The sequence below is a fragment of the Eucyclogobius newberryi genome, unplaced genomic scaffold, assembly GCF_026437365.1.
Source record: "Eucyclogobius newberryi isolate DKJ021-1_F unplaced genomic scaffold, fEucNew1.0.hap1 SCAF_21, whole genome shotgun sequence".
Lineage (NCBI taxonomy): Eukaryota > Metazoa > Chordata > Actinopteri > Gobiiformes > Gobiidae > Eucyclogobius > Eucyclogobius newberryi.
The window spans coordinates 17,922,246-17,945,452 of NW_027315846.1; the positions used below are offsets into that span (position 1 = coordinate 17,922,246).

Genomic DNA, 23,207 nt, shown 5'->3' on the forward strand with positions numbered 1-23,207 from the left:
AGAAGCTTCCTGTTTAAAGGTGCCATTGTGAGGACAATAGACAATTTAAAAGATAGGATATTGTATTTTAATGTGCTATTTGCAATGGCAATAGTATTCATTTTGCATCTTTCTGAAACTCATAGATAGAATGAGTGTTTTGTGCTGCCTGGGGGTCGAGTGGATAGCTTCCCAGTCTCATCCACAATTTCACTATACTGGCCTGTCTAATAAAGCCTATGGGCCCAAATATAGAATTATTTTGTGTTGAAAAATGTCAGCTAGCATGTCAGATAGCTCAATAAGCCCGCATGGGCTTAAAAAATACACAAAAACAATCAATAAGCAGACAGATTTAACAGTTTTTACAGTGCTCCGTCAAACATATAGAGTCTTCTGTCCCAGGCCTTAGCCAGCGTTTAAACAGTTGTGTCAATCTCTTTTCATTTGACATGGCAAACAAATATAAAATCAGACAACGATTCACTAGGCACGTCAGGGGACAGTAGTACAAATGCTACAAATGCATTTCATTTTCAATTATAATTTCAGTCACACAGAGTGCATAAGCACTCCTCTTTTGGGAATGAGTGGAAACGTCCAGAGGCAGAATACCACCCCTCAGCTTGGCACACACTGACCTCTGACCTCTGGTCGGATTCAGAGTTGCACACAGCACAGGACCAAAGCTGTCTAAAATGTTCTCAGCTTTGGTTTACATAAAATGTAATTGTCCCATTTCTATGTGTATGCTTCAGAGTAAACTTTCATTATTTCTATAATGTTATTGCAGATCAACTTATTTCTATAGATAAACTGGAGATCTGCATCATCAAAACGTTTGTCCATCTTTATACTCCAGCTAGTTTTATATGACATACTACAATTGAATGTGTGTTTTGTCAGTCTTGTGTCTGGCATATTAATCAGCCTATTCCATACTCACTTCCCACGATTCCCACATTTTATCCATTATAGATTCTGCTTGATTTACAATGCCACATAAAAAAGAGAGAGAAAAAAGCCCATGGTGTTGTGTGCACACGGGGCAGCACATTATCCAATATAACATTCAAAACCCATTGGAACTACACAAATGTTTAGAACTAGCAAAGCAAGTCGCAGATCCTAAACTACCGGTGCAAAGAGTTAATTCTTCACCTCGAGAGTCATCCAGAGCGCCATCACACTGTGTCACACTAGACTCCTGCATGAACCTGGACTCTCCTACAAGCTTATTCCTGTGAGAATGTTAACGAGTTTGTAGTAAAACTGAATATGATTTTACCTCATTACACCAGAAATGATGCACGTTCAAAAGGTGCGTCCCCACACACATGATGGCCAGCCCCCAGTGGCACGCAAGAAATGATACACTAAACACAATGCACACCACAGAATCCTGTCCTGTCCTCTTTTCCCTTCTCATGCTAATAACCAAGTAAACCAACACTGAAGATGGAATTAAACAGTCTGAAATTCTGTGTGCCGCCATTATATATCTCTTATTATACTTGTGTGTGTGAATTAATCTGCTGTATTTACTTTCATAACAAGTTTAGTGATTTGTATTTAAATCATCCCAATAAAACCTCAAAAAAGGGCTAAAATAAATCTCCTCGGTTTGGTGGAGGTCAGGCCATGTGCCTCTGTTTCCTCCTCTGCCCTGCATACTGACAAAAAAGCACAGCAGCTTTCAATCTTTTCAGCAATTGATACATTTTCTTTTGTCAAAATTAGCATCCAAAATATGTATTTTTTGCAGAATTCACATGTTTCTTAAAACAGATACACTGTATATGTGCATGATGTATCCTGATACTCAGAGATTGATACAATATGCGCTCTGATTTATGGATACCCCTTAAAACAGGTGTCAAAACTTTACTAAAAGGATGTGTTGATTTTGTGATTTTGTTCCTATGAACATTTGGACTTATTGCCAAGATTTCTGTCACGATGAATTGCCATATCAATATTTTGAGCCCTAGTGTGACCGCATTTGCTAGTGAGGTTTATTGAACAGACAGAGCAGAATAATGCTGTGTTGCTTTGGCATGTTTTGGGGTTTATTTATGTTCATTGAAACAACATATTCTATCACCAAAGCAACTTCTCCTCTGCATAATTCCGGAGGTAAATAATGGGCCCACTTGTTGACATTATAAAAACAGTGTACTCTGACACACTTATAACTAACACTTATAGCCTCTATGTGGTGTCCTGCAGTGGCCCTGACAGACAACCATACACATACTCACACTGGCCACAGCCATTACCATTCACACAGGAAACACTTTAAACTCCTGCTCTTTCTGGCTTTCTCCCAGTAACAGAAGAAATACACAATTTGGGTAACAACAATACAGTTTAGTTTTAATATGAACAAAGAAATAACATATTTGTACTGGGATATGATGTAAAATATTAGTGGTGTGTAGAAAAGGGTTCAGTTGTAGTCATCTGGACTCAGCTTTACAAAAAACAAAACGTTTCGACTCTCATCCGAGAGTCATTGTCAATCTGCAAATTTAGACCGGGAACTCAGATATTTATTCTACTCTGTGGTAAGACCTGCCCACCGGGTGGGCCCTCCTGAAGTAGAAGAAAAAGTTGTTTGTTTCAACAGAAACTTACACCTCTTTGTTTTCTATCAAGCCAGCCTCTTGTTTACTATCAGTCCTTTAATGGCCCATTAGTCTCCCTTTTGTTCCAGTCTCTCCCTTTCTCTTCCCTGAGGACCTGATTAGCATCCGAATGCCCTGGACGACTACCTCTCCAAGGATTCAAAATTGAATTATAAACAACAGAAAACAAACAGAGGCTGCCAGCAGGCAGGTCAGATCGTAGCACAGTCTAAAGCGGGTGTGATTGGGTCAGATCAAAACGTTCAGACTCTGCTTTATAAAAAGGCAAATCAGCACAATAAGACTCACTTAAAGCTTTAGAGCCCTGTTTGATTTAAAAAACGAGGCCAATAGACATTTGACCTTTGCATCTGCATGTGTCTGTCTATGCAAAGAGGGCAACCCATAAGTGCACTTTGATTCACAGAGAGAAAATGCGTATGGTGTTTATGTGATTGGAGCCGTCAATCATATGGTTTTAAACGCATCGTAACTACACAAATGATGTGCATGAGCTACAACTGGTCTTGAGATTTGGTGGTGCAACGGTTGTAAGTTTAATCTTTGTCCCTGTCTCACTGTGACTCAAATTTTCATGCCACAACTTTTTTTTCTTTCATCACAGATGGCCTAAATTGTGAAGCGCACTCCCGGCTTATCCGTATAAAATGTTCATAATGTACTTCAGAACATGTTTATATTGTTTACACATACCGGTACTTACATTACATACTTTACACTGCAGTGGCTGGTCTCTTGTTACCAGCATATTATAGTTTAAAAACAGCTGTTCAAAAATGACAATCCAGTGTTTTTTTTTTTCAGAATCAGAAAAGGGTTATTGCCATTGTCATTGAACACAGTTCGTAAACATGTCTCGGCGTTAAGGTGCAACATAAAACAATTAATAATAAAATAATAATAATAATAATAGTAACATATATAGAGTCAAATATGGCATGCATAAATTAAGAATTTACTGATTAAATAAGGTCAAGAATGAAAAATAATCTTGTCTCGCACACATTTCTGACTTACTCTTCCCCCCATCATCCCAAGCTTTCCCTGGCTGCCTTTTTAGCTGTAAACAGTGAATGATTTATGAGGATAGAATAGCAGGAAGCCCTATCAATTGCAGTTATTTTGCTCTGACAGAGGTATTTTGAATAATGGCTTTCTCAGTGGATAGACCAAGAGTGTCCCTGGCCTCTTTTGAAAGATATTGACAGATATGGAGCACACTGCACCGAACGCTTCAGCCACAATTGAGGTGCAGTTACTGAGTGGGCACTGTTTGTACATTCATTTTAGCTTCTCCAAACGTCCCATGTGTGTCGTTACAGATCGTCCTGGACACTTGTACTCTTTAAGTGGCGGTGTGTCAATAGGGGCGTGTGTATTATCCGAAATGAGTGAGTTTTGTGCAAATGTAAAGGACCACGGCGACACCTTGTCATCTGATCGCTTAACCCAACGCCAAGGTTGTTTGCCAGGCATTTCATCATGGAGGCTTTGTAGTGTAAATGCAAGGGATGTGCCAACTGCTCAGTTCTGGAACACAGAAAGTAGCCAATATTGTGTGCTTTTATTTTATTTTAATTAGCTAATGCTGCTTTTGGCTTTAATAATAGATAATTGCTACGGTACATTTTTGCATAGTATAGACATTCTAAATCTCTTTTTTACACCCATTGTCATTATGTTTATACCAATGTCAATGGCTTCTGGTGCTTGTTTATTTTGTCTGTTTTACATCAAATGTGTTGACGACACTATTGTGTTGTTGAAAGAAATCCCAGAATCTCAGCTGGTCTTTTCTGGTTAAGTCTATTATTATTATTTCATCTTTTTTATGCCTCAAACAAACACAAACTTTCACTCTTATAACATCCATTCATATATCACATCATGAACAAACCAAAAGCTGTCATCAAAAGGGTGCCATTAGTCCTTTGTTGGCTAAATAATGTGCCTATTTTTTGCATTAGATTTCTATTTTGGGTCTCCAATGTTGAGTCACAAGTGTCACCTGGCACCACAGCTCTCACGCTCCTCGGCTCAGCTGGGACCCAATTGGACCGGATTGGAGACAGACGTAGGCGTTGGTTGAAATTCCCCTTGCAACTTGTAGCAATTTGTTGTCCCGCGGGGGCATTCACATGGGCCAAAACACAAATTTGACAGCAGCGGCTCCCTGAAGCAAATCATGTCGGAGTGAGAACAGGCTGTCAGGTTATGTCACCCCTCCCTCCCCCTTTTCTTCAATCTGTCTGTCACTTCTCTGTAGGGTCATGGCTCTGCTCGTGTCATTATTAAGGGATACATCGCAAAAGGAGAATTGTCTACACTTTGGGGGATTTACGTAATTATTCCTGTTTGCTCCCAACCTTACCTGCAAAATGCATTACTACTGATTGTTGATCTTATGTGTTATATCCGAGCTTGTTATAGATGCTAATAGATAATAATGATGAAAGCTGAATGACAAATAGCTGTTCCCGCAATTACACATTAGCATAATGACTGGATCCCTGATTGCCACTTAGGCCGACACACAGAGGTTAAACTCCAACCTAACTTCTCTATGAAACACTGTGGTCACACTATTCCACAATTCTTTTTTTTTTGCTCTGTCTGTTTACTTTCGCAGTTATATTGTTCGGTTTCATCTTTGGCAGTTGCGGTAATTGCGGTATTTTTTAAGTTAACACAGTTGAAAGAATAGCACAAATAAGTGTTCGATCATCTGAAAAGCAAAATTCCCACACGTTGATTACAGGGTGTGCAGCTGTGCAATGTTTTCCAGTTTGAAATGCAAAGGAAAGTTGTAGTTTTGTAGTTACTCAGTAAATTATCGTTGGTCATATTGTAGTAAAGTAAACATTGTTGTTCAGTTTGGCAAAATCAACACCTCTAGCAAACTATGAATCAGACCCGGAGTCAAAGGCTTTTTGTTGTAATTGACTGCTAAGTGCTTTGACCCTTTGTGCTTGGTTCAATTATATATACTCACCTGATTTGTGTTTTTATGCATTTTTGGCAGGCCACAGTAATTAAAACACTGACTTTATTCAGCCCCTCAAAGACATTTTAAGTTTGGAAAGAAATGCATTTGCTCTTGGTCTGTGACGTTAGTGGAAATTTGCTCTGGTATAATTTGCTAAAGAGGCTGACATATTTTACAATTGTCTTTTCTGACTCAAATTATGATAATAGCCAGGCATATTTTGGACACAGAGCAGGGGGGGCCCAGAGATGGATGTTGGCCATTTAATGAAATCCTCATTCGGCGCCGTTGACCAAATTCAATTAACCACACTGGGAAAGATTGTATTGATAAATAATTACAGTTTGATGTATGCCGCTTTTTGTCTCTAATGCTTTGTCTAACTATATTTATGTGTGATGGTGATGGAGGTGAACAGTGTGTGTGTTTGACAGCGCCCATTAAACTCCATTATTATGCTGCCTGTGTGTTACATTCAAGGACATTGCTTTGGAAAAACGTTTGTCCACTAAATATAACATAAGCCCACTTTACCCATCCTTCTGTGGCCATTCTTATCACCCTAATGTTTGCAGCATTTTGGTGAGAAATCCAAGCAAACATTCATTGCAGTAGCTGGTGAACTCTCTGGTATCACATCATCCAACTCCCTCTCATGGGACCCAGTAACTGTGTTCTCTTCTCTACCCACAGCTCTTACCGCCTGGATAAAATCAACAGTGACATGCGTAACTACATCACCAATTTTGCTGCAGACTTAAGGTGAATACAGGCTCAGCACCTCCTCCCTCAGATATGTTATGTTGTGCTGGTGTGTTGCAGTGGTGGGACACAGGAGCCAGCTGGCCCATTGCCCCGCTGACATACTCAATTTAGACCCCACACAGACCAAACACTCAGGGCCAGTCAATGAGAGGTCACCTGGGGAAATGTGCACTTACCAAAGTTGCCAACGCATAAATCATGGTTGAACAAAATAATAATGCTCTCTGACTGATGGCTCTTCTGCGTTCTTGTTTCAAAATGTCATAGTAATTTCAACTATAGGAATTGGAATATATCTTTCGCTTTCTATTGTCTCATTTTATGCAAAACTTCTATTTGGTAGTCCAAAACATACCTGGAGCAATATTTTCATTCACATGTTTCAGTAATCCTACATGTTTAGGCGGTCTCATTCTCAACAACTCATTGTACTTGTTTCATTCCTGCTGTTGTTTTCTAACATACCTTTTTGTTGTACTTGGGTGGCACAAGCTCCTGGTCAGGAGTGTCCTCTCCTACTCACAGTCAGTGGATTGTTCCACTATGCAGAATGCTCAGCTCAAACTGAGAGAAAAGGTTTCCATCTGGGAGAAGTGCTGTCGTAATAACTTTACCTCTTAAGTTAACCTCTCACAGTTTTGGTCATCAGGCACCTGTAGCCACTTGGTAAACCATGTTTATAATTCTATAATTGTGGTAAATGGAAGGGAATTTCTGTGACTGCAAGCACATTCATGTTTGTTTCATTTATTTTTGTATTTGCAGTCAGAACTACCACTTGCAAACCAGAGACATTCACCCGAGCATCGGCCTGGACCCTTCCACCAATTACAACTCTCCCAAGTTTCGTTCCAGGAACCAGAGCTACATGCGAGCAGTCAGCACGCTCAGCCAGGCGAGCTGCGTCAGCCAAGTTAGTCAGGTAAGACTCTTAAATGTGCATAGGGTGAGTTTGTATTTTGAGATTCAATTTACATACTAGAAAATAGTGTTGAAGGCTTTTTGTGAATTTATTTAGTTGCTTTTGTTTTAATTTTGTTTCTAATTGTTCTTTAAACTTTGTCATTATTAAGTCTGGTTTGTGGCCATATCAACTTGTTAATGACTGATCTCGTCAGATCTCCTAAGCTAAGCTGGGATGGACCTGGTCATTTGCTGGAATCCAGATGCCACAGGGGGGTGGTAGTGCATACTGTTGGGCAAGACACGCCACCCTCCTTGCCTCCAGTGTCTATGTATGCTGGTGTATGAATGTGGGCGTGTTTGTGAGAGTGATAGTAAGACATCAGAAGTAAATTAGCCATTAACGACAACGTTGCGTGTTTACAGCTTGTATGTCATGTATGTTCAATAACATGCATGTCCTGATAAAAAAAAAAAAAAACGTCATTATTGACTAATAATGTAATAGATTCCACCAGCTTTTTTCTTTTACTGGTGGGAACAGCCTTCTATACATATCTCTTGTGCTTCCTAGGTTGTTTTTTTGTCCAGCATCTCATAATGTTATTTCATATTGATGGATTATTTCCAGAAAATTTAACTACACAAATTGTACAATAAATGTTATTTTAGTCAAAAAAAAAAGCAACTAGATCTGTGCACTTTCTCTTTTTATTCAGCCACATTGACTTGTTTAGAGTCTTAAAAGCTAAACTGCTCAATCACTCTGTTAAAAGTGAAATATTGGCAGTCTACTTTTTTGAAGCAAGTCTAACCAACAGATTGCTGACATTGGTTTTCAATAAATAAATAAATATTGGTATCTACTTGTGTCCCAGGTGAGTGAGACAGAGATCAATGGGCAGTTCGAGTCAGTGTTCAGTGAAGTGGAGTCCCAGGCCATGGAGGCTCTGGACCTGCCCGGCTGCTTCCGAACACGCAGCCACAGCTACCTGAGGGCAATCCAGGCAGGCTACTCCCAAGATGATGACTGCATCCCCCCCATAACCTCCACTCTCACCTCCACCATCAGGTCCACCACAGGTATGCTCTCAATATCTGTAGAAGGCAGTACTAAAGCTCTGGTTGTGACTAGTTGAATGTTGTTATAGTTATTAAAGCGTTCATAAGATGGTATAACTGATTGCTTCATTTCGTTGCATGCTTAGTGTTATATGTTGCCATTGCTTTTATGGACGTTTGTTTTTTGTAGCTGCAACTTGTGAGCCAGTCCATCTACTGTATTTGAAATACAGTGCTTCATCTGCTCATTGGATGCACCAGAGAGTAAAGCTATGAACCCTATTGAAAAAACCACATGCAATTGTATTGGGATAAATCCTGGCTACACACCACACATTTTCCTTTTCATGGGCAACATGGAGAGTCGGGGAATAGACATTGTTTTTCAACCTGATTTTGTCCTGAGGTACTTCAAACGTGCTATATATGATTTAACAATTGTGAACATTTGTGGTTCTAGTTTGTATGGTTATCATTTTATCAATCATGTGTGCTGGATTCAAGAAGTGAAGAAGAATGGGCAAAGAAGATGAAGAGCGTCTTTCCTCCTCCCAAAGATAAAACATGAGGGACTGTAGAATCCTGCAGAGAACATATAGTAAATATTCAGAGCTAGAGGTGTGGCCATCTGGGGATGTGCTTTGATGATTTGTTCATGCCTAATTATTGCTTACACTGCTTTCTCAGAATTTTAAGGTGAAAAACTTATTGGTTTGTCACAATTTGCAGCTTGGAATGACTTGGTCAAACTGGACCTCACATTTTCAATAGGGTTCATACTATACTTCCTGATTGGTGGAAAAGTTTTGGAAGAGTTGCTTACCTTTTGTTTATTTTCATTGCACAGAGAACATTTTATTTCCAGACATAAAGAGCATGCAAGAAGTGTCCATTTACATCTGTTAAAAAAAATGTCTATTCTATTTGTAGTTTGTAGTTGTAGACATCTAATATTGCATGCTACAATCTAAGATTGAGAAGGCAGTGTAAACAATTAAGAAATGAGTCAAAATGAGAAATATTTTTCTTCACTTTTCTTGTGAAAAGCAAAGCCTATTATCAAACATAATCCCTGATATCTGTCATGGAAATGTGTGGCCAATCGTCATGGAATATGAACATTGAGAATTCTACAAATGCCTTATTTTGACTCATAACATTCAGTGCATGACTTGTTGTTAGTGCTTTGTGGCAATAAAAAGCACATCTTCTCCAGCTGCTCACACCTGTAGCCATATTACAACTGCATATTATTTACATTTGTCTTCCAGACAGAAAATATATGCAGGAAGAGTCTTGTTTATCCAACCGCCCCAGTGTTCATGAGAAGTTGCCAGACACTGCTCCTTTGGCTCATGACGATTTAGGCTGCCCCATCAAGAGAGACATCCCATCAAGAGTTTATCCACCAGATACCATGGGTGCCACAGCCAAACCTGTTTCGGGACTTCCTGTGTCTCCCAGCCTTTTCAGGTCACCCAGATCCAGTGCCCCAGAATGCTCACCCAAAGCCATCCAGGCCAGTATCAAGGAATCTGCCACGCTAGCTGCTGCTATCAGTCTGCAGTGGAAAGAGGAGGTGTCTGCCATGAGACGAGAGCTAGCCGAGCTCCGGAGGGACCTGTGTAAAGAGCTGCGAGCTTTTAACAGTAACTTCAACACCTTCACCCAGCACTACAACACATGGTCTCCTCAGGCTGCTCACATGACTGTCAGAGCAGGACCAAGTTTGGGTGGGGGGTTGGTGGGGGGACAAAGCTTTGGAACAGCCACTGCAACAGGGGCATCAACAGGCACGGAGTCAGCTGCTGAAAAACCAAGACCATCAGAAATAGAAAGGCCTACTTTGGGGGCTAGGGAAAAGCAACTTCTGGTATCTAAGGTATCAGTGGGCACCCAGGCTCGGAGTAAGGTCCTGGTTCGACAAAGCACTGCTGACGCTGCAGTCAATTGTCCTGATGAAAAAGAAGAAAGAAAATCTGGCCGCAAAGGTTTGCCAAAACAGCTCTCAATGGACCCCAGCATCCTTGCAAGTCCACAGTCAATGTTTGTGGAGAGTGCCATCCCACTGGACCCTATACTTCCAAGCACTGTCAGAACATTTAAACCAAAGAAAGTAGAAATGACTATCAAGCCTGCCAAAGCTAGAGCCGAGCCTGGTTCAAAGCTATCTGAGGAGGCAGTAGTTAAGTCACCTGAGAGGAGGGATGTCCTTGAATCAATTACTCAAAGTACTATGCTATCATCCAGTGTAGGTTCCTCTGAATCTATGACTGATACACTGGAACATGAAGAGACAGAGGCTCCAAAACTTGAACTCTCAGATGACACAGCATCAGACGAAAGCAAGGAAACAATTGTACTTCTGCCATACCCAGTTCCCATGGTAACTGTGTCACCACCCGACGATAGCGAGGTCAACTCTGACTCGGAATCTCTAGCTCCTCTACCTGTGGACCCATCAGACCCTGTTACTGTGACAACGCAATCTTCAAGTGCAGATCAAAGTCCTGTAAACCCTGAGCCGAAAACATGTGACTCGCCTCCTCCACCTTATCCTGGTCCATCGGAAGTGACCGTTACTGAGTCTAAAGGGGGGATCTTCATCACATGTCCATCTATTCTAGTATCGGAGCATTTTGACCCAGAGCCTCCTGAAAGTCCCACTGATAGCAAACCAGGTCAATTGCCTATTGTAAACATTCCTGAGTTGATCATCTCTTCTCCGCCAACATCCGAACCAACCTCTCAATCATCTTCACGTCAACCAAGCTATGAAGAAGATCCCAAAGATTCTGAATGGCCACCACTCCCTGAACCACTTGCAACAACCCCAATCTACCAGTCTGATATTGTGCATTTCGACTTGGTCATGCTGACATCACTTGACCAGGATGATCTTGACTCTGTTTTTATGGACCCTGAACCTGAACCGCTTGACTATAGTGACTCCTTGTCCACTAGTGAGGATCCACCCTTTTATCAATCAGATAGTCCAACCTCGCCCCTTCCCACCGTGGACCCTGATGCACTGTGCCCGCAATCAGAATTGCCCTATCTGGATCCAAGCATGGAGTACAACTTGGATGACTTGCCTCAAAATTTCCAAGTGCCATTGCCGGTAGTCACTGTCACCGTATCTCCTCCTAGCTCTGTGTCTCGAGACTCATCGATGGACTTCGGAACGCCGGACCCTCCATGCTCTCCCGACTTGGTTGCAGAATCTGAAGACATGTTAGCAAAATCACAGGAAAGTTTATCCATATCCCAAGAGAGCGGGAGTGTTATAAAGGAGGAAACCGCCAGTAACCCCGAGAGGTCAGTTGAGGAGACATGTTTTTGGTATCGGTGGGACAAAAGAGCCCATAGAGATGAGCCAGTTCGTAGGAGTGCCAGTGTCGAGCTCTGGAGTGGAAGATACGACTATAACAGTGCTGAAATTACATATGTTTCTCTAACTTTATAGACTATACCTCATAAATAGCAGGCGACATGTAGCATCATTAGTAGCTGTAAAGACCCTATATCCAGCTACTCGTTGAACTTTTGGGCATTCAAGTGTGGATTTTTAACTCTCACATAGTACTGCCACACTTGCTCTAAATGTTTTTGGTTTTTTTAAGGTTTATGTGAGGTTGGGCGAAGTAAACAGACTATTGGTTCACTCCTTGAGCTTGAACTACTCTGTCACCAATCGTGGCAAAAATCTTCCAATTGTACTGCTTCTTGGATGCTGAGATCTTATCGGATTTAGCATACATACAATATTTTTTCTGAAGATGGTACTCCGTAAAGATTGCACTGTGAAAGACTTTGTAACCCTGGATGGTCTCACAGTAATAATGGAACACTTGTGTGAAAACTACTGTCATCATATAAACTACTGACAGAACTTAAAACAAAAAGGGAAATTATTCTGTGAAACTAAGTTTGCACAAGAATAGACTGATGTAACATACTGTACTAATGCATTCAATCAAAAATAACAAATCTATGTTATTAGCACAGTGTTGTCTTATGTAGCTTAAATTGTAAATGTCACTCTAAACAGCTATTCTGGAGTGTTTTGTACAGAATATGGTCAAGTATGAATATTATATGACCCGACAGCAGAAATAACTGCATTGAAAGAAAATAAAGTATTTTTTGTATAGAGTAATATAATCCAAATGCTCAGGAATCTAACACTGAGATTGTAATGCAATGGGGAAATGAAAAGAGTAAATGATATGTGAAATTGTACTGAAATGAGACCCTTATGTAACTATTTTATACTTGCGATTCTGAATGATAACAATTATGATGTAACAGTGCATGATTAATGGGCTCAGTATTTTGTTCAAGGTGCCTCATTGTTATACTCTTGGTACTCCAATCAGGCAAAACATTATGACCACTGATGAGTGAAGAAATGGTAGCAGCAGCACACATTTTCTCTTCAGTATGACTGTTAGTGTATTGGACACAAATAAAGCTGTCATCTGCAACAATGGTAACCTGAAACCTGCTTTTTTCCTATTCTTTTTTTCTTACCAAAACTGATCTGATCCAGCTTATGTAGAAAATACATACACATTATTTTGTTTATGAGTTGTACATTACACAGGTAGCATAAGGCTGTGGTCATAATGTTATGTTTGATTGTTCATTCATTCAATGTTAAATGGATATTAGAGGAAAATAGTCATGTTGTTAAAGATTAAAGAAGTCCTTTTGCCAGCAACTTAAAAGCGGAGCAAATCACAACTTTTTATCTGTCTTTTTTGTCCAATTACTGGGCTGTGTATGGAACGGCCTGCTGAAGTCTGTGCTCTAATAAAGTGCAGTGAAACAAAAAGAATCTTTCAGCAGAACATCAGTGAAGCAGGGCCACAAAGGGATCCGTTTCTGTGTTTGTCTTCGAATGATCAAATTTGCTGAATGCTTTGGCTAAAAAGTTATTAAATGAGTTTGATAAGAAGGGAGCGTTGAATTTAATTGGGTTGCATTGTTATATGCATGTGGAACTGTTGTGGAATTTCTGCAAACAATTACCAAGAAATAAGGAAATAAAACAGAGTTTGTCTTTCTCAAAAGATTCATTTACTCATGCACAGTAAATCACTGTCCCTGTTACACCAGTTACGTTCATGTGATGACACCAGCACACAGCAATGTGCCACACAGGTCCAAATGAGATAAAAAATATTCAATCTGTATTTCCAATTGTAAGTGGTTAAATACATTTTTAGAATACTAAATACATTTTGAAATGTTAAAATATGTTTTAATTAAAGGGGCATTGTTGAATGCCTGCTTTAAATTTTAAAGTTGTAGTTTCTGACCATATTGTTTTTTTAATTTCTGTCCGGACAAAATAAAAAATAAAAAAACCTATTTATCAACACAATTGAAAATGACAACTCACCACAATGTGTTAGTTTTGAGTTCTAGTATCGGTGTTGTCCGCCCAGGCCCTGTGAGGCAGCCCTCACGTCTCAAATAGTGGCCCACGGAAGAATGACCCAGACGAAAGATCCTTGTTTGTTGATGTCAAATTGTTGTGGAATTTCTGCAATAATAAAGATCCACCTTTTGAGAACAAAGATCCACTTTTTGGGAAAGACAAACTGTTAAATGTCTTTATTTCTTGGTAATTGTTTGCAGAAATTCCACAACAGAACACCAGTCTCTAAAGCACCACAAATATTCCATATGGCTTTATTGAACACTTAAGTGTATATTGAGCAAGCCAGGGGGTATAAAAAGTGTTCAATTTGCATATATGGATTGCAAAAAAAACACTTGCTTCACTTATTTCAAATCTAATCTTTTTAGGCAAAGTTATACTTTAGTGTTTCATTTAATGAGTTTAATTTAATAGTGCAATATGCAAGCCCAGATCTACAGGGCTTAAAATGGGGTATGCCACCTTCTTGTCTCCATAGCGATATTATTGCTTGAGTGTTCAACAGCATTACACTTAGGTTAAGGTAAGGTCTGATCTGTGGAGAGGTGTGTTTTAGGGGTATTTTCTATAGAGTTAAATCTTGAATAAAGGTAAAGGAAGTAATGTTCCTCCGTATGACTTCAACTATACAGAAGAACGTGACAGGTAATGCAATTGCATCTCCATGGAGAAAGGTGGTGGACCCCACACCAGAAAGGTTACATAGTGCACCTTTAAATAAACCAAATGAATAAGCGTAATTGTAAAATATTATATCTACCCTACAAAAATTAATGATTAGATGACTAAAGGTGTAATTTGCCAATTGCATCAGTCTCAGTCAGTTCAATACTGAGTTCAAATTCCAATTCAGGCTTGTAGGTTAAATCCTTTAAAGACTAAAGAAACTATTGTGGTTGGTCTGTCCGCTTGCAATCACGGCAATTTGTATGGACAATAAACGCTTACACCTCCTTTTCAGCCAATGATATTGACAAATCACACAGTTAACATAAATCCTCTTTGGTATTCTCCATTTATATCAACACTGGTACATTGATGAATTTATGTTTTGTCTTGGCTGTTGTTTTCCATGTGCCCTTGAGAACCCAGTGCATCTAACTCAGAACAGAGAGGTGCTTTATCAGAGACAGCCACAGCCCCAGTGACATTGCTAACAGAGGGACAGGGGTAAAGCATTAGACCAAACCACTGCCTTTGATTTAAAGATCAAGAGAAACATCTAGAAAATGGTCCTATTATGGTGTATTTTGATACATTTTGATGTGGGCACTGAAACTTTTGAAGCTACCGTATTGTGCAAAAGAAAGGCTTTTAACAACTTTATTCCTAGACATATACAATTATATATTTTTTGGGTGTTTTTTGTTTTGTTTTGAACCTTATTGTTCAATAAGGTTGAAAACCAGAATTTAATGTTGTTATCACTTACAATTGTCTATAGCTTCCTCACAAATTATAAGTCTGTTGCACATGGTAAACTGCCTAAAATGTCATGACTGAACTCCACCTCCATTTGCCCACATAGCTGACTTGCTTCGATATTATTTTCCTGCAAATTAATGCAATGACTATTTATCAATCTCACGGTTGATCGTTTACATTATGTCCTAAAAAGCCCGTCACCAATAAACAAACCACTGCATTTCTCATAGAGGGATAAAGCATGTCACTCAGCTTGCCCCAGCCTGTAGAATAGCAGCCTGTTTGATAGCGGGTTACTAGCACAGATGGATTCTCTGGTTCTCTGTTTATTAAGGCACAATTATTGTCTTATATATATAGATTTATGCACCAAATACTTTTTTTTTTTTTTTATCTCATCAGATTCACCCCATTGTACATTATTGTCAAGGCCATATCTTCATAAAAGTGAAGAATTAAAATGTTGACGAGTTCCTACAATTCCTACTTGGAAACTCTAGCAACATTTCAGAACCCAGAATTGATCAGAGTTAAAAAATCCAACATGGCTGCGCATTGCAGATGGAAGGTTTGATACCCGACAGTTATTAGTACTTGTGTCATTTCCCATTTACTTTCTCTACTGTACACTCTCAACTGTACATGAAGAGTACTTTAATGCTCATAGTTTTTCCGACTTGACACCTGGAACACAGAAACTCAAACAAAGCGTTTCCCCGAGTTCCGACCACCGAGGCTAAATGGAATGCAGCATTAGTTTATTGTTCAGGTTTTAGCATGGAGTTTCATTAGCAGTGACATAAGTACTTACTGGCTCAATTGAGTATTTTTGGGCAGTATTCTCAACTGTGCAGTTCATGCGCTTTATATTAGTAATGATTCTGAATGTTACCACTCGTTTCCTGAAATTCCCTCTCCATCTGACTGAACCCACACTCTTCTTCCTGCCTGGTTTGTGCATAAATGAGATGATAACCTTGGCCACGGTGGTGCAGCTTGTTAGCCTGTGCTTTATAAATCTGATACATTCCCTTCCTCTAGCTGGCCCTGGTCATCAAAGTGAAATTTAAATGCTGAGTAATACTGTTGCTGCCAGGATGGAGAGCAAGAGTAATAGCCCCCCCTTTGCACGACTGGCTGCATCATAATGGCTCTATTTTGGTCATCCTGCTGAATCATGGGTCATCTCTTTGCCGCCTTGATCTCCTTGATTTATCCGCGTGCACAAAATCCTCCTCCACAGCCGTCCTCATATGCACCTAAGCTCTTATCTGGCTCATTTTGCTCTTCGCTAATACCTGCATTCAATTCACAGAATGGATAATTCTGTGAGTCATTTTGCCGTACCCTAAAGCAAAAGGCCTCTTTGTGGGCTAGACATGACTAGGTATTTATAAACTAAAACAAGGGTGAGAGAGAGGCCAACTCCAAATGGGGGAGGCAAGCCGTGATTCTCAGTGACAGACTTATATCACTGTGTTAAAGCTGTTATCAGAAAAGCTCAAATATAGCTCAGTTTTTTTTTCCATTATAGTCAGCTTTGCTTTGAGATCCTTACAATGTTTCAGCTTGTAACTACATTGACCTGTGATTTTCCTCCTAATGAAGAAGAGAAAAAGCCCTGCAGCCACTGGTGACCCATTCGACAAGTTCATCTCCTTGTGGGTTGGGGCAATATTTTTAATTTGCACTTTTAAAGCAAGAAATCCCAATACTATAGACATGACTAAAGAGTCAGTCATTCGTACTGAAATCTGCTCATGGTGAGTGACTTGCACATTTGGCTGCCATGTGGGGCAGGCCGCAGCATCCTGAGTTCAAGTCTAGCTCTCAACAATTTGTTGCATCTCATTCCCATTTCATGCTGACTGTCTTGTCAAATAAAGCCTATGGGCCAAAAGAAATCCTTAAAATATATATATTCTTCCGTCCTTTTCAGGTAAAGAGGTAAGGTTGCGATGCAGCATGTATAATAATGGCAAAACTAAAGCCACTCCAGCCATGACATTGTAAAATAACTCCACCTAGAACTGGAGTATTAACAGAGATTAATGACTAGTCCACTGAACCACTCAAATTAATTGTGTGATTATTTCCTAGCCCCCCATGACTATGACTTTTTAAATCATACTAAAACATTTACCTTTAGTATATTAAATCTAAGCTCATTCTTCGTCCGAAACCATGGGTTTCATAGAATGGAAAAAGTCCCCAATCTTGCATATAACAGGAAGCTGAAACCCATGAATAGTAATTTTAGTGCAGAATTTTTAAATATTGTTATTCCCATAGTCTTCATAGCGTCCTTATTATCTCTCCCCACAGCCATCACCTACAACCCAAGCTACAAGAAGGACCCCCCTCCAGTCCCTCCACGCTCCACCTCAAAACCCCTCATCTCCATCACGGCCCAGAGTAGCACTGAATCCACTCAGGATGCCTACCACGAGGGCCGGCACCGCCAAACCTCCATGTGGTCTCCAGATGGTCTAACCCTGGGTCTGAGTCCTGGCAGGCCCCTGTACAACTCCACGGACAGCCTGGACAGCACCAAGGCCGTCACTTTAGCCATGGAGGCGGCCAAAGCCATGGCAGGGAAGAGGCACCCATCCACAGACAGCCATAGCTCGGTGCTCACATGCGACAAAGCCATCCTGGTGTCCAAGGCCGAGGAGTACCTGAAAACGCCTCGCTCCTCTATTGGAATACAGGTCAGAAAAAATACTGGTAAAATGTAAAAAAAAAAACAGTTTAACTCTTCTGGTGGAAGGTCACTTGCTTGTCTCCATAGAGACGTTATTGCTTCACCTGGAATGTGTCATTGAATGACATTGAACATATTTATTTCCATGGAGATACTTCTTCACAGTTTCTGTAGAGTGAGACCGCTCACAGTAAGAATTTTTGTTTTTCGATGTATCTATTTTTAGATAAACATGTAAAAAATATATATGTAGTTGAATAATTGCAAGATAGCATAATGCCATACTGTGGAACATTCCAGGCAAAGCAATAACAAGCTGGTGGCAGACACTCCACAAGAGAAGTTGCATAGTGCACCTTTAAATTCAATGGGTTTGGTTAAGGCAGCACTGTGTAAGATTCCTGGTACGAGGCACGACATAGACATTCGTAGAAATTCTCTATCTCTGCCCATTGTTCAGACATGGCCACTTTGCTACCCAGACTTATCCAATTGAATGCTCCTTCACATACAAATGAATGGTGAAGCCAATCCCCATATACAACTTATATTGTATCACATTTATGCCATGTATCTGGTCTACTGACCAATAACATGTACAAGAGAATGTTCAGATCAGAAAGTCAGTTAGCCTTTAGCTAAGATACCAGTTTTACGTGCTAATATTTATCTAAATTAAAACACCAAAAGGTTTACACACAACAGTGAGTTTCAATGAGACTTTGACCTCAACTGAATGTGGTCAATGGGTTGGTACAAGCTAACACTCTCTGGATTATTCATAATTTGTGTTTTTTGCGGGCTAATGCTAACAGCTAGAGAAAAAAACACTAGAGGCCGCTCCGGAGTCCGGACGCGCCGAGCTGCTAAGTTATGGTTAGCACGAGCGTCAACCGCTGCATCTACTTTATGTCTAAAGCGGATAACAGAACAGTTACTAGTCATGTCTGTGGAAAGACTGTTTTCAAGTTACCGTATTTTAGTGCTTAAAAACACCCATGATGAAATAAATACATTTATTTTTAAATTCATCTTAAGTTGAAAAGTGCTAAGGTTTTAGTGGGACTGTCATTGGCATAAATATCCTCCTTCTATTACAGAGATTTTTCCATATTTTGATGTTGTTGATGTTGATGTTTTGGTTTGGATTTAAACATAGGTACGTTTTGGCTCTTGCACAATTTTTCACAGTGTTGTCCTTAAATGCCACGTGCATGAGGATAACAATGGCATAGATATCTTTTACATGGAATACACTGAATACACCAGTGAAGCAGACAAGTTGTGAGCATTTTAGCAGTAATTAAATTAAATTATTACACAGATTACCTTTGAGCTGAAATTAATTATTGAAATACAAATACAAACTGCTTGTTAGTTTTTAATTCACTTGGGTAGCTAATATTCTGCATGTAAACATAGCCTCTACGAAAATACATATAAATAGACTATTATCTTGATTGCAGCTCTAATTGTTCAGCGTATAACTCCGCAAGCAATGCAAACTTATCTCTTTCCCCATGGCTAAAAATGACATTCCCAACTTATAAGGAAACATTTTGTTCTGTTTTCTTTTCTAAAAATAGCCAGAGTGAGTCATTTTACCGCAATCCATCAATTAAGATTCAAGTCAGGCGGAGCAAGTTTTAGTGAATGGTTTGGAGCCATGGTCCATTCATTCCCCACCCACTTACTGTACCTTTCCTCTGCCACACACTCAGTCTCCTCCTGCTCCCGCCCCATTTTCTCTCTGTGCAATTTCACCTTCTAGTTCCCATTATCTCACAGTGGAATTGTTCCTCTTACAGCCACTGGACCAACTATTACTCATCTCTCACTCCTAGAGACTTGGTTGTTTTTGTTCTTTTGATCATAAAATAAGTGATTGGTTGAATCTAGGGAATAAAAATGTAAATAATTTGGTATTTGGAGCCCCGGGCAGCTCTCTCATCCCCCATTTCACGCTATCTTTCAAGCCAAAAGTCTTTAAAAAAAAAAAAATTAGGCTTTTGTAATGAATGTCTATTTTTAGTTTTCCTCAATGTATTTACAGCACTCATGGGTGGATCAGAATGGGACCACTAATATGATGCACTATGAAACTTTTCTGGTGGAGCTTGTCTCCATGGAGATGTTATTATTTTGCTTGGAATATTCCACAGAATTGCCTTAAACACATGTGAAGCAGCAACCACAATGACAATGCTTTTGAATTAGTCTATTTATTTATCTGATCAGGGACAATTCACAAAAATCAGAAAATAAAATAAAAGACTAGATACCAACTGGATGTCTTATGCAGGAAAAGTTTTGAGTTGAACATAGTATTAATACTATGCTTACTGAAGAGGAGATTCAAAAAGCAGCAGAGATGTAGTGAGACTATAGAGGCCAGGAAGGCTCCAGTTAGACAATGGTATGCCAAGGAAAAAATATTGTGCAAATATGGCTCCTGAGAAAATGCACGTGAAGGATGAATTCTCTAAATTATCTTACACCAGGTTTTAGCAAAAATGTGAATTTCCATCTACAGGTTGATGTCACAATTACAGTTTGAATAAAAAATATTAACAGAATCAGGCTTGACTCTGGTTTGAAGCAGGATTCTGCTACATTCAGCAGTTCAGTGTCAGTGTTCGCATGTGTTACCTACAATTTAATAAATACAAGATAGGTAAGATCTGCGACAAGTTGGCCACTGTCCAGGGTGTACCCCGCCTAAGGCCCGAAGTCACTGGGATAGGCTCCAGTCACCCGCGACCCCGAAAGGGAACAAGCGGTAGAAAATGGATGGAAGATAGGTAAGATAAAGCCTGCCACTCTAATGAGCACACGGCTCTGCTTACTTCATGTATTCACAGCACCAGGCGAACCAGTCTCTCCAGAATGATCATTTTTGAAGGTGTTCATTTAAGATATAAGCTCGCCGCCACGCCTCACTAAATTTCAGGTTTGATGAGACAAATGAATGGCTCTGACTTTCTCATTACCAAGAAAAATTGTGAATAAGTGAACATTAATAGGTAAATGAGTCTAAACGACTGCAGAGGTATGAGGGATTTCCTTGTGATTGTCCAGTTAGTGCAGCGGTGTGTTTATTTTGGTTTGGCTTTTAGTGTTAAGATAGTAGAAATGTGTACATGCTTTTGACATTTATCCTATAATCCTAAACAGTACTGAATGCCTTTAATAATAGTTTAGACAGGTGGTGATAGGTCAACTAATGTAATTCTATTATAAGAAGAGCATGAAACTAGTATTCATCTTGTCCTCTATAGAGTCACAGAATCCTTACACAGCTTTATGCCACCACTGCTGAAGAGAAATCCTTACGATGCAGTACAACTTTACAATTTAAACTTTCTGGTGGAGGGTCCAATATCCACTTGTTACTATGGACAATAGCCTTGAGTGTTCCACAGTGTGGCATTAAACATATCTATCTGCACGAAGACAAGCAGGTGATAGCACTAGGGTAAGTAACGGGTCAAATCTGTGGAGAGGTGACACATTTACATGCGCAGTGAACTCTGAGTGCACTAAACAACCGGCTATATTTTCTGTTTCTTCACTGGTGCAGTTGAAACCCTCTCCTAGTCGCCTCCCAGTGTGATCGGACTGCACTGTCACATGCAGCAGGAATATAATTACACACAGACTTCTCCAGATGTGTTATTGGGGTGTTTGAGATTCAAATCAAGACCCCTCAATCGCACCTCCTGGGTTTCCTTGCATTATGAGAAATCTGTTTAAACTGGACCAGACCAGTTATCCAGTCTTCCTGGTGTGCTTGTAAACACTGTGACAGTAGGAAAGCAGTTTTTCGAGGTATTTTTGAGCCATAAAAACACCCGTGACAAAAGAAAATGCAAGATAGATATGTTCAATGCCACACAGTGAAACATTACCAGCAAAAACATCCCTCCAAGTTGCATAGTGCTCCTTTAAAAGACCATTTGCTGTGATGAATAGAAGTAACTCAGGGGGCATGTTTTAATAAAGAAATCCTGCTCTACCACATTCACCCTTTGTAGAAAAGTTTTATGGATCCATTGTTTTTCTGGATACATCATGCAGCAGCAGTAATATTGATCGACCCGTAGAGCTGAGCGCATCATTTGACCTAGAGGTTAGTTTTCTATCATACAGTGTCCTAATAATTTGGTCAGAAGTACTATTCTTACAATTATCATGAATTATCTTACTTCTTTATTGATCCAGGTTGAGGTTTATAACAGCTATCATTTCAATAAAGGACAATCAAATCCCTCACCTTTGACCCTGTGCATGTGCATGTGGCCTACTGGATCTACCTCACTCCAAGACACTCTTCTGAAGCCATCATTGATTGGTTCCTCGTCAAAAATAGCTGTAATTGTGCGCATCATTAGAGTGATTAAGTGGGAAGTCAAAGTATTTAACCTCAAAAGCGCTTGTCGTTTGGAGAAGTCACTGGGAGTTGTTTGTTTTCAAAAGCCACAGGGCTGTTTTCGCTTAGGCCCACATTTTTTCATATCTGTGCTGACTCTGCGATCACTGGTGCATGGTGTCAGTGTATGTTTGCACATCTCAGTGGCACTATATACCTAAACATCTTGAGCTCAGTTCTGAGATGGCAAAAGCAAACAAAGCAAAAGTGCATGGCTAGGTGAGTTTTTTTAATCTAGAGCAACTATTTTACAGACTAGTGTTACTTATTTACCCATTTCTAGGGCACTGTGTACATTTTCTGGTGGGAAGCCAACTGCTTGTCACCACTGGGATTTTCTCTCAGGAATTGTCCACCGTAGGCCATTGAATATATATATATATATATATATATATATATATATATATATATATATATATATATATATATATATATATATATATATATATATATATCTTTTATCTAGCTATAACAGGCCTTTGTATTTCTCAAAAATGCCTTAGTTGTCTCTATATAGATCTAATCTGTAACGACCTGGTGGCGTCTCCTATTTGTCTCCGTAGAGATACTGTAGATGTAGATGTTTAATGCCATGTGCGGAACATTCTAGTCAGATCAAAAACATCTCCATTGAGTCAAGCTGGCGTTAGTGCAGGTTTAAACCATATTCAGGACATATATTTTGCAATCGGGACAGTAGTTGTTAAGTCGGCTAAACAATTATGTGCAGTCTAATACAATGACATTTCAGCTTTACAAATATGTAGTTATTTAGTTACTTATTTGTCGTATGTGGATTTATTTATCTGCATAAAGTAAAATCACAGCCTGGAGTCAGCCTGGAAGGAAATTTTCAA

General features: G+C 39.7%; 1 protein-coding gene across 4 annotated transcripts in view; it reads left to right on the plus strand.

Annotated features, from left to right (window-relative positions):
- The window catches only part of dlgap2a (discs, large (Drosophila) homolog-associated protein 2a), a 156,799-nt gene that overhangs the window by 127,130 nt on the left and 6,462 nt on the right, over positions 1-23,207 (plus strand). For 3 of the 4 annotated variants that reach the window (XM_072457262.1, XM_072457265.1, XM_072457263.1), the window contains 4 exons: positions 6,307-6,375; positions 7,144-7,300; positions 8,160-8,364; positions 9,615-12,810. In XM_072457262.1, coding sequence (XP_072313363.1) covers positions 6,307-6,375; positions 7,144-7,300; positions 8,160-8,364; positions 9,615-11,809 — 2,626 coding nt within the window. In that variant the 3' untranslated portion in view covers positions 11,810-12,810. Of the gene's footprint in view, positions 1-6,306; positions 6,376-7,143; positions 7,301-8,159; positions 8,365-9,614; positions 12,811-17,542; positions 17,929-23,207 lie in introns of those variants that run through there. The other variant, XM_072457266.1, reaches the window with a different exon arrangement.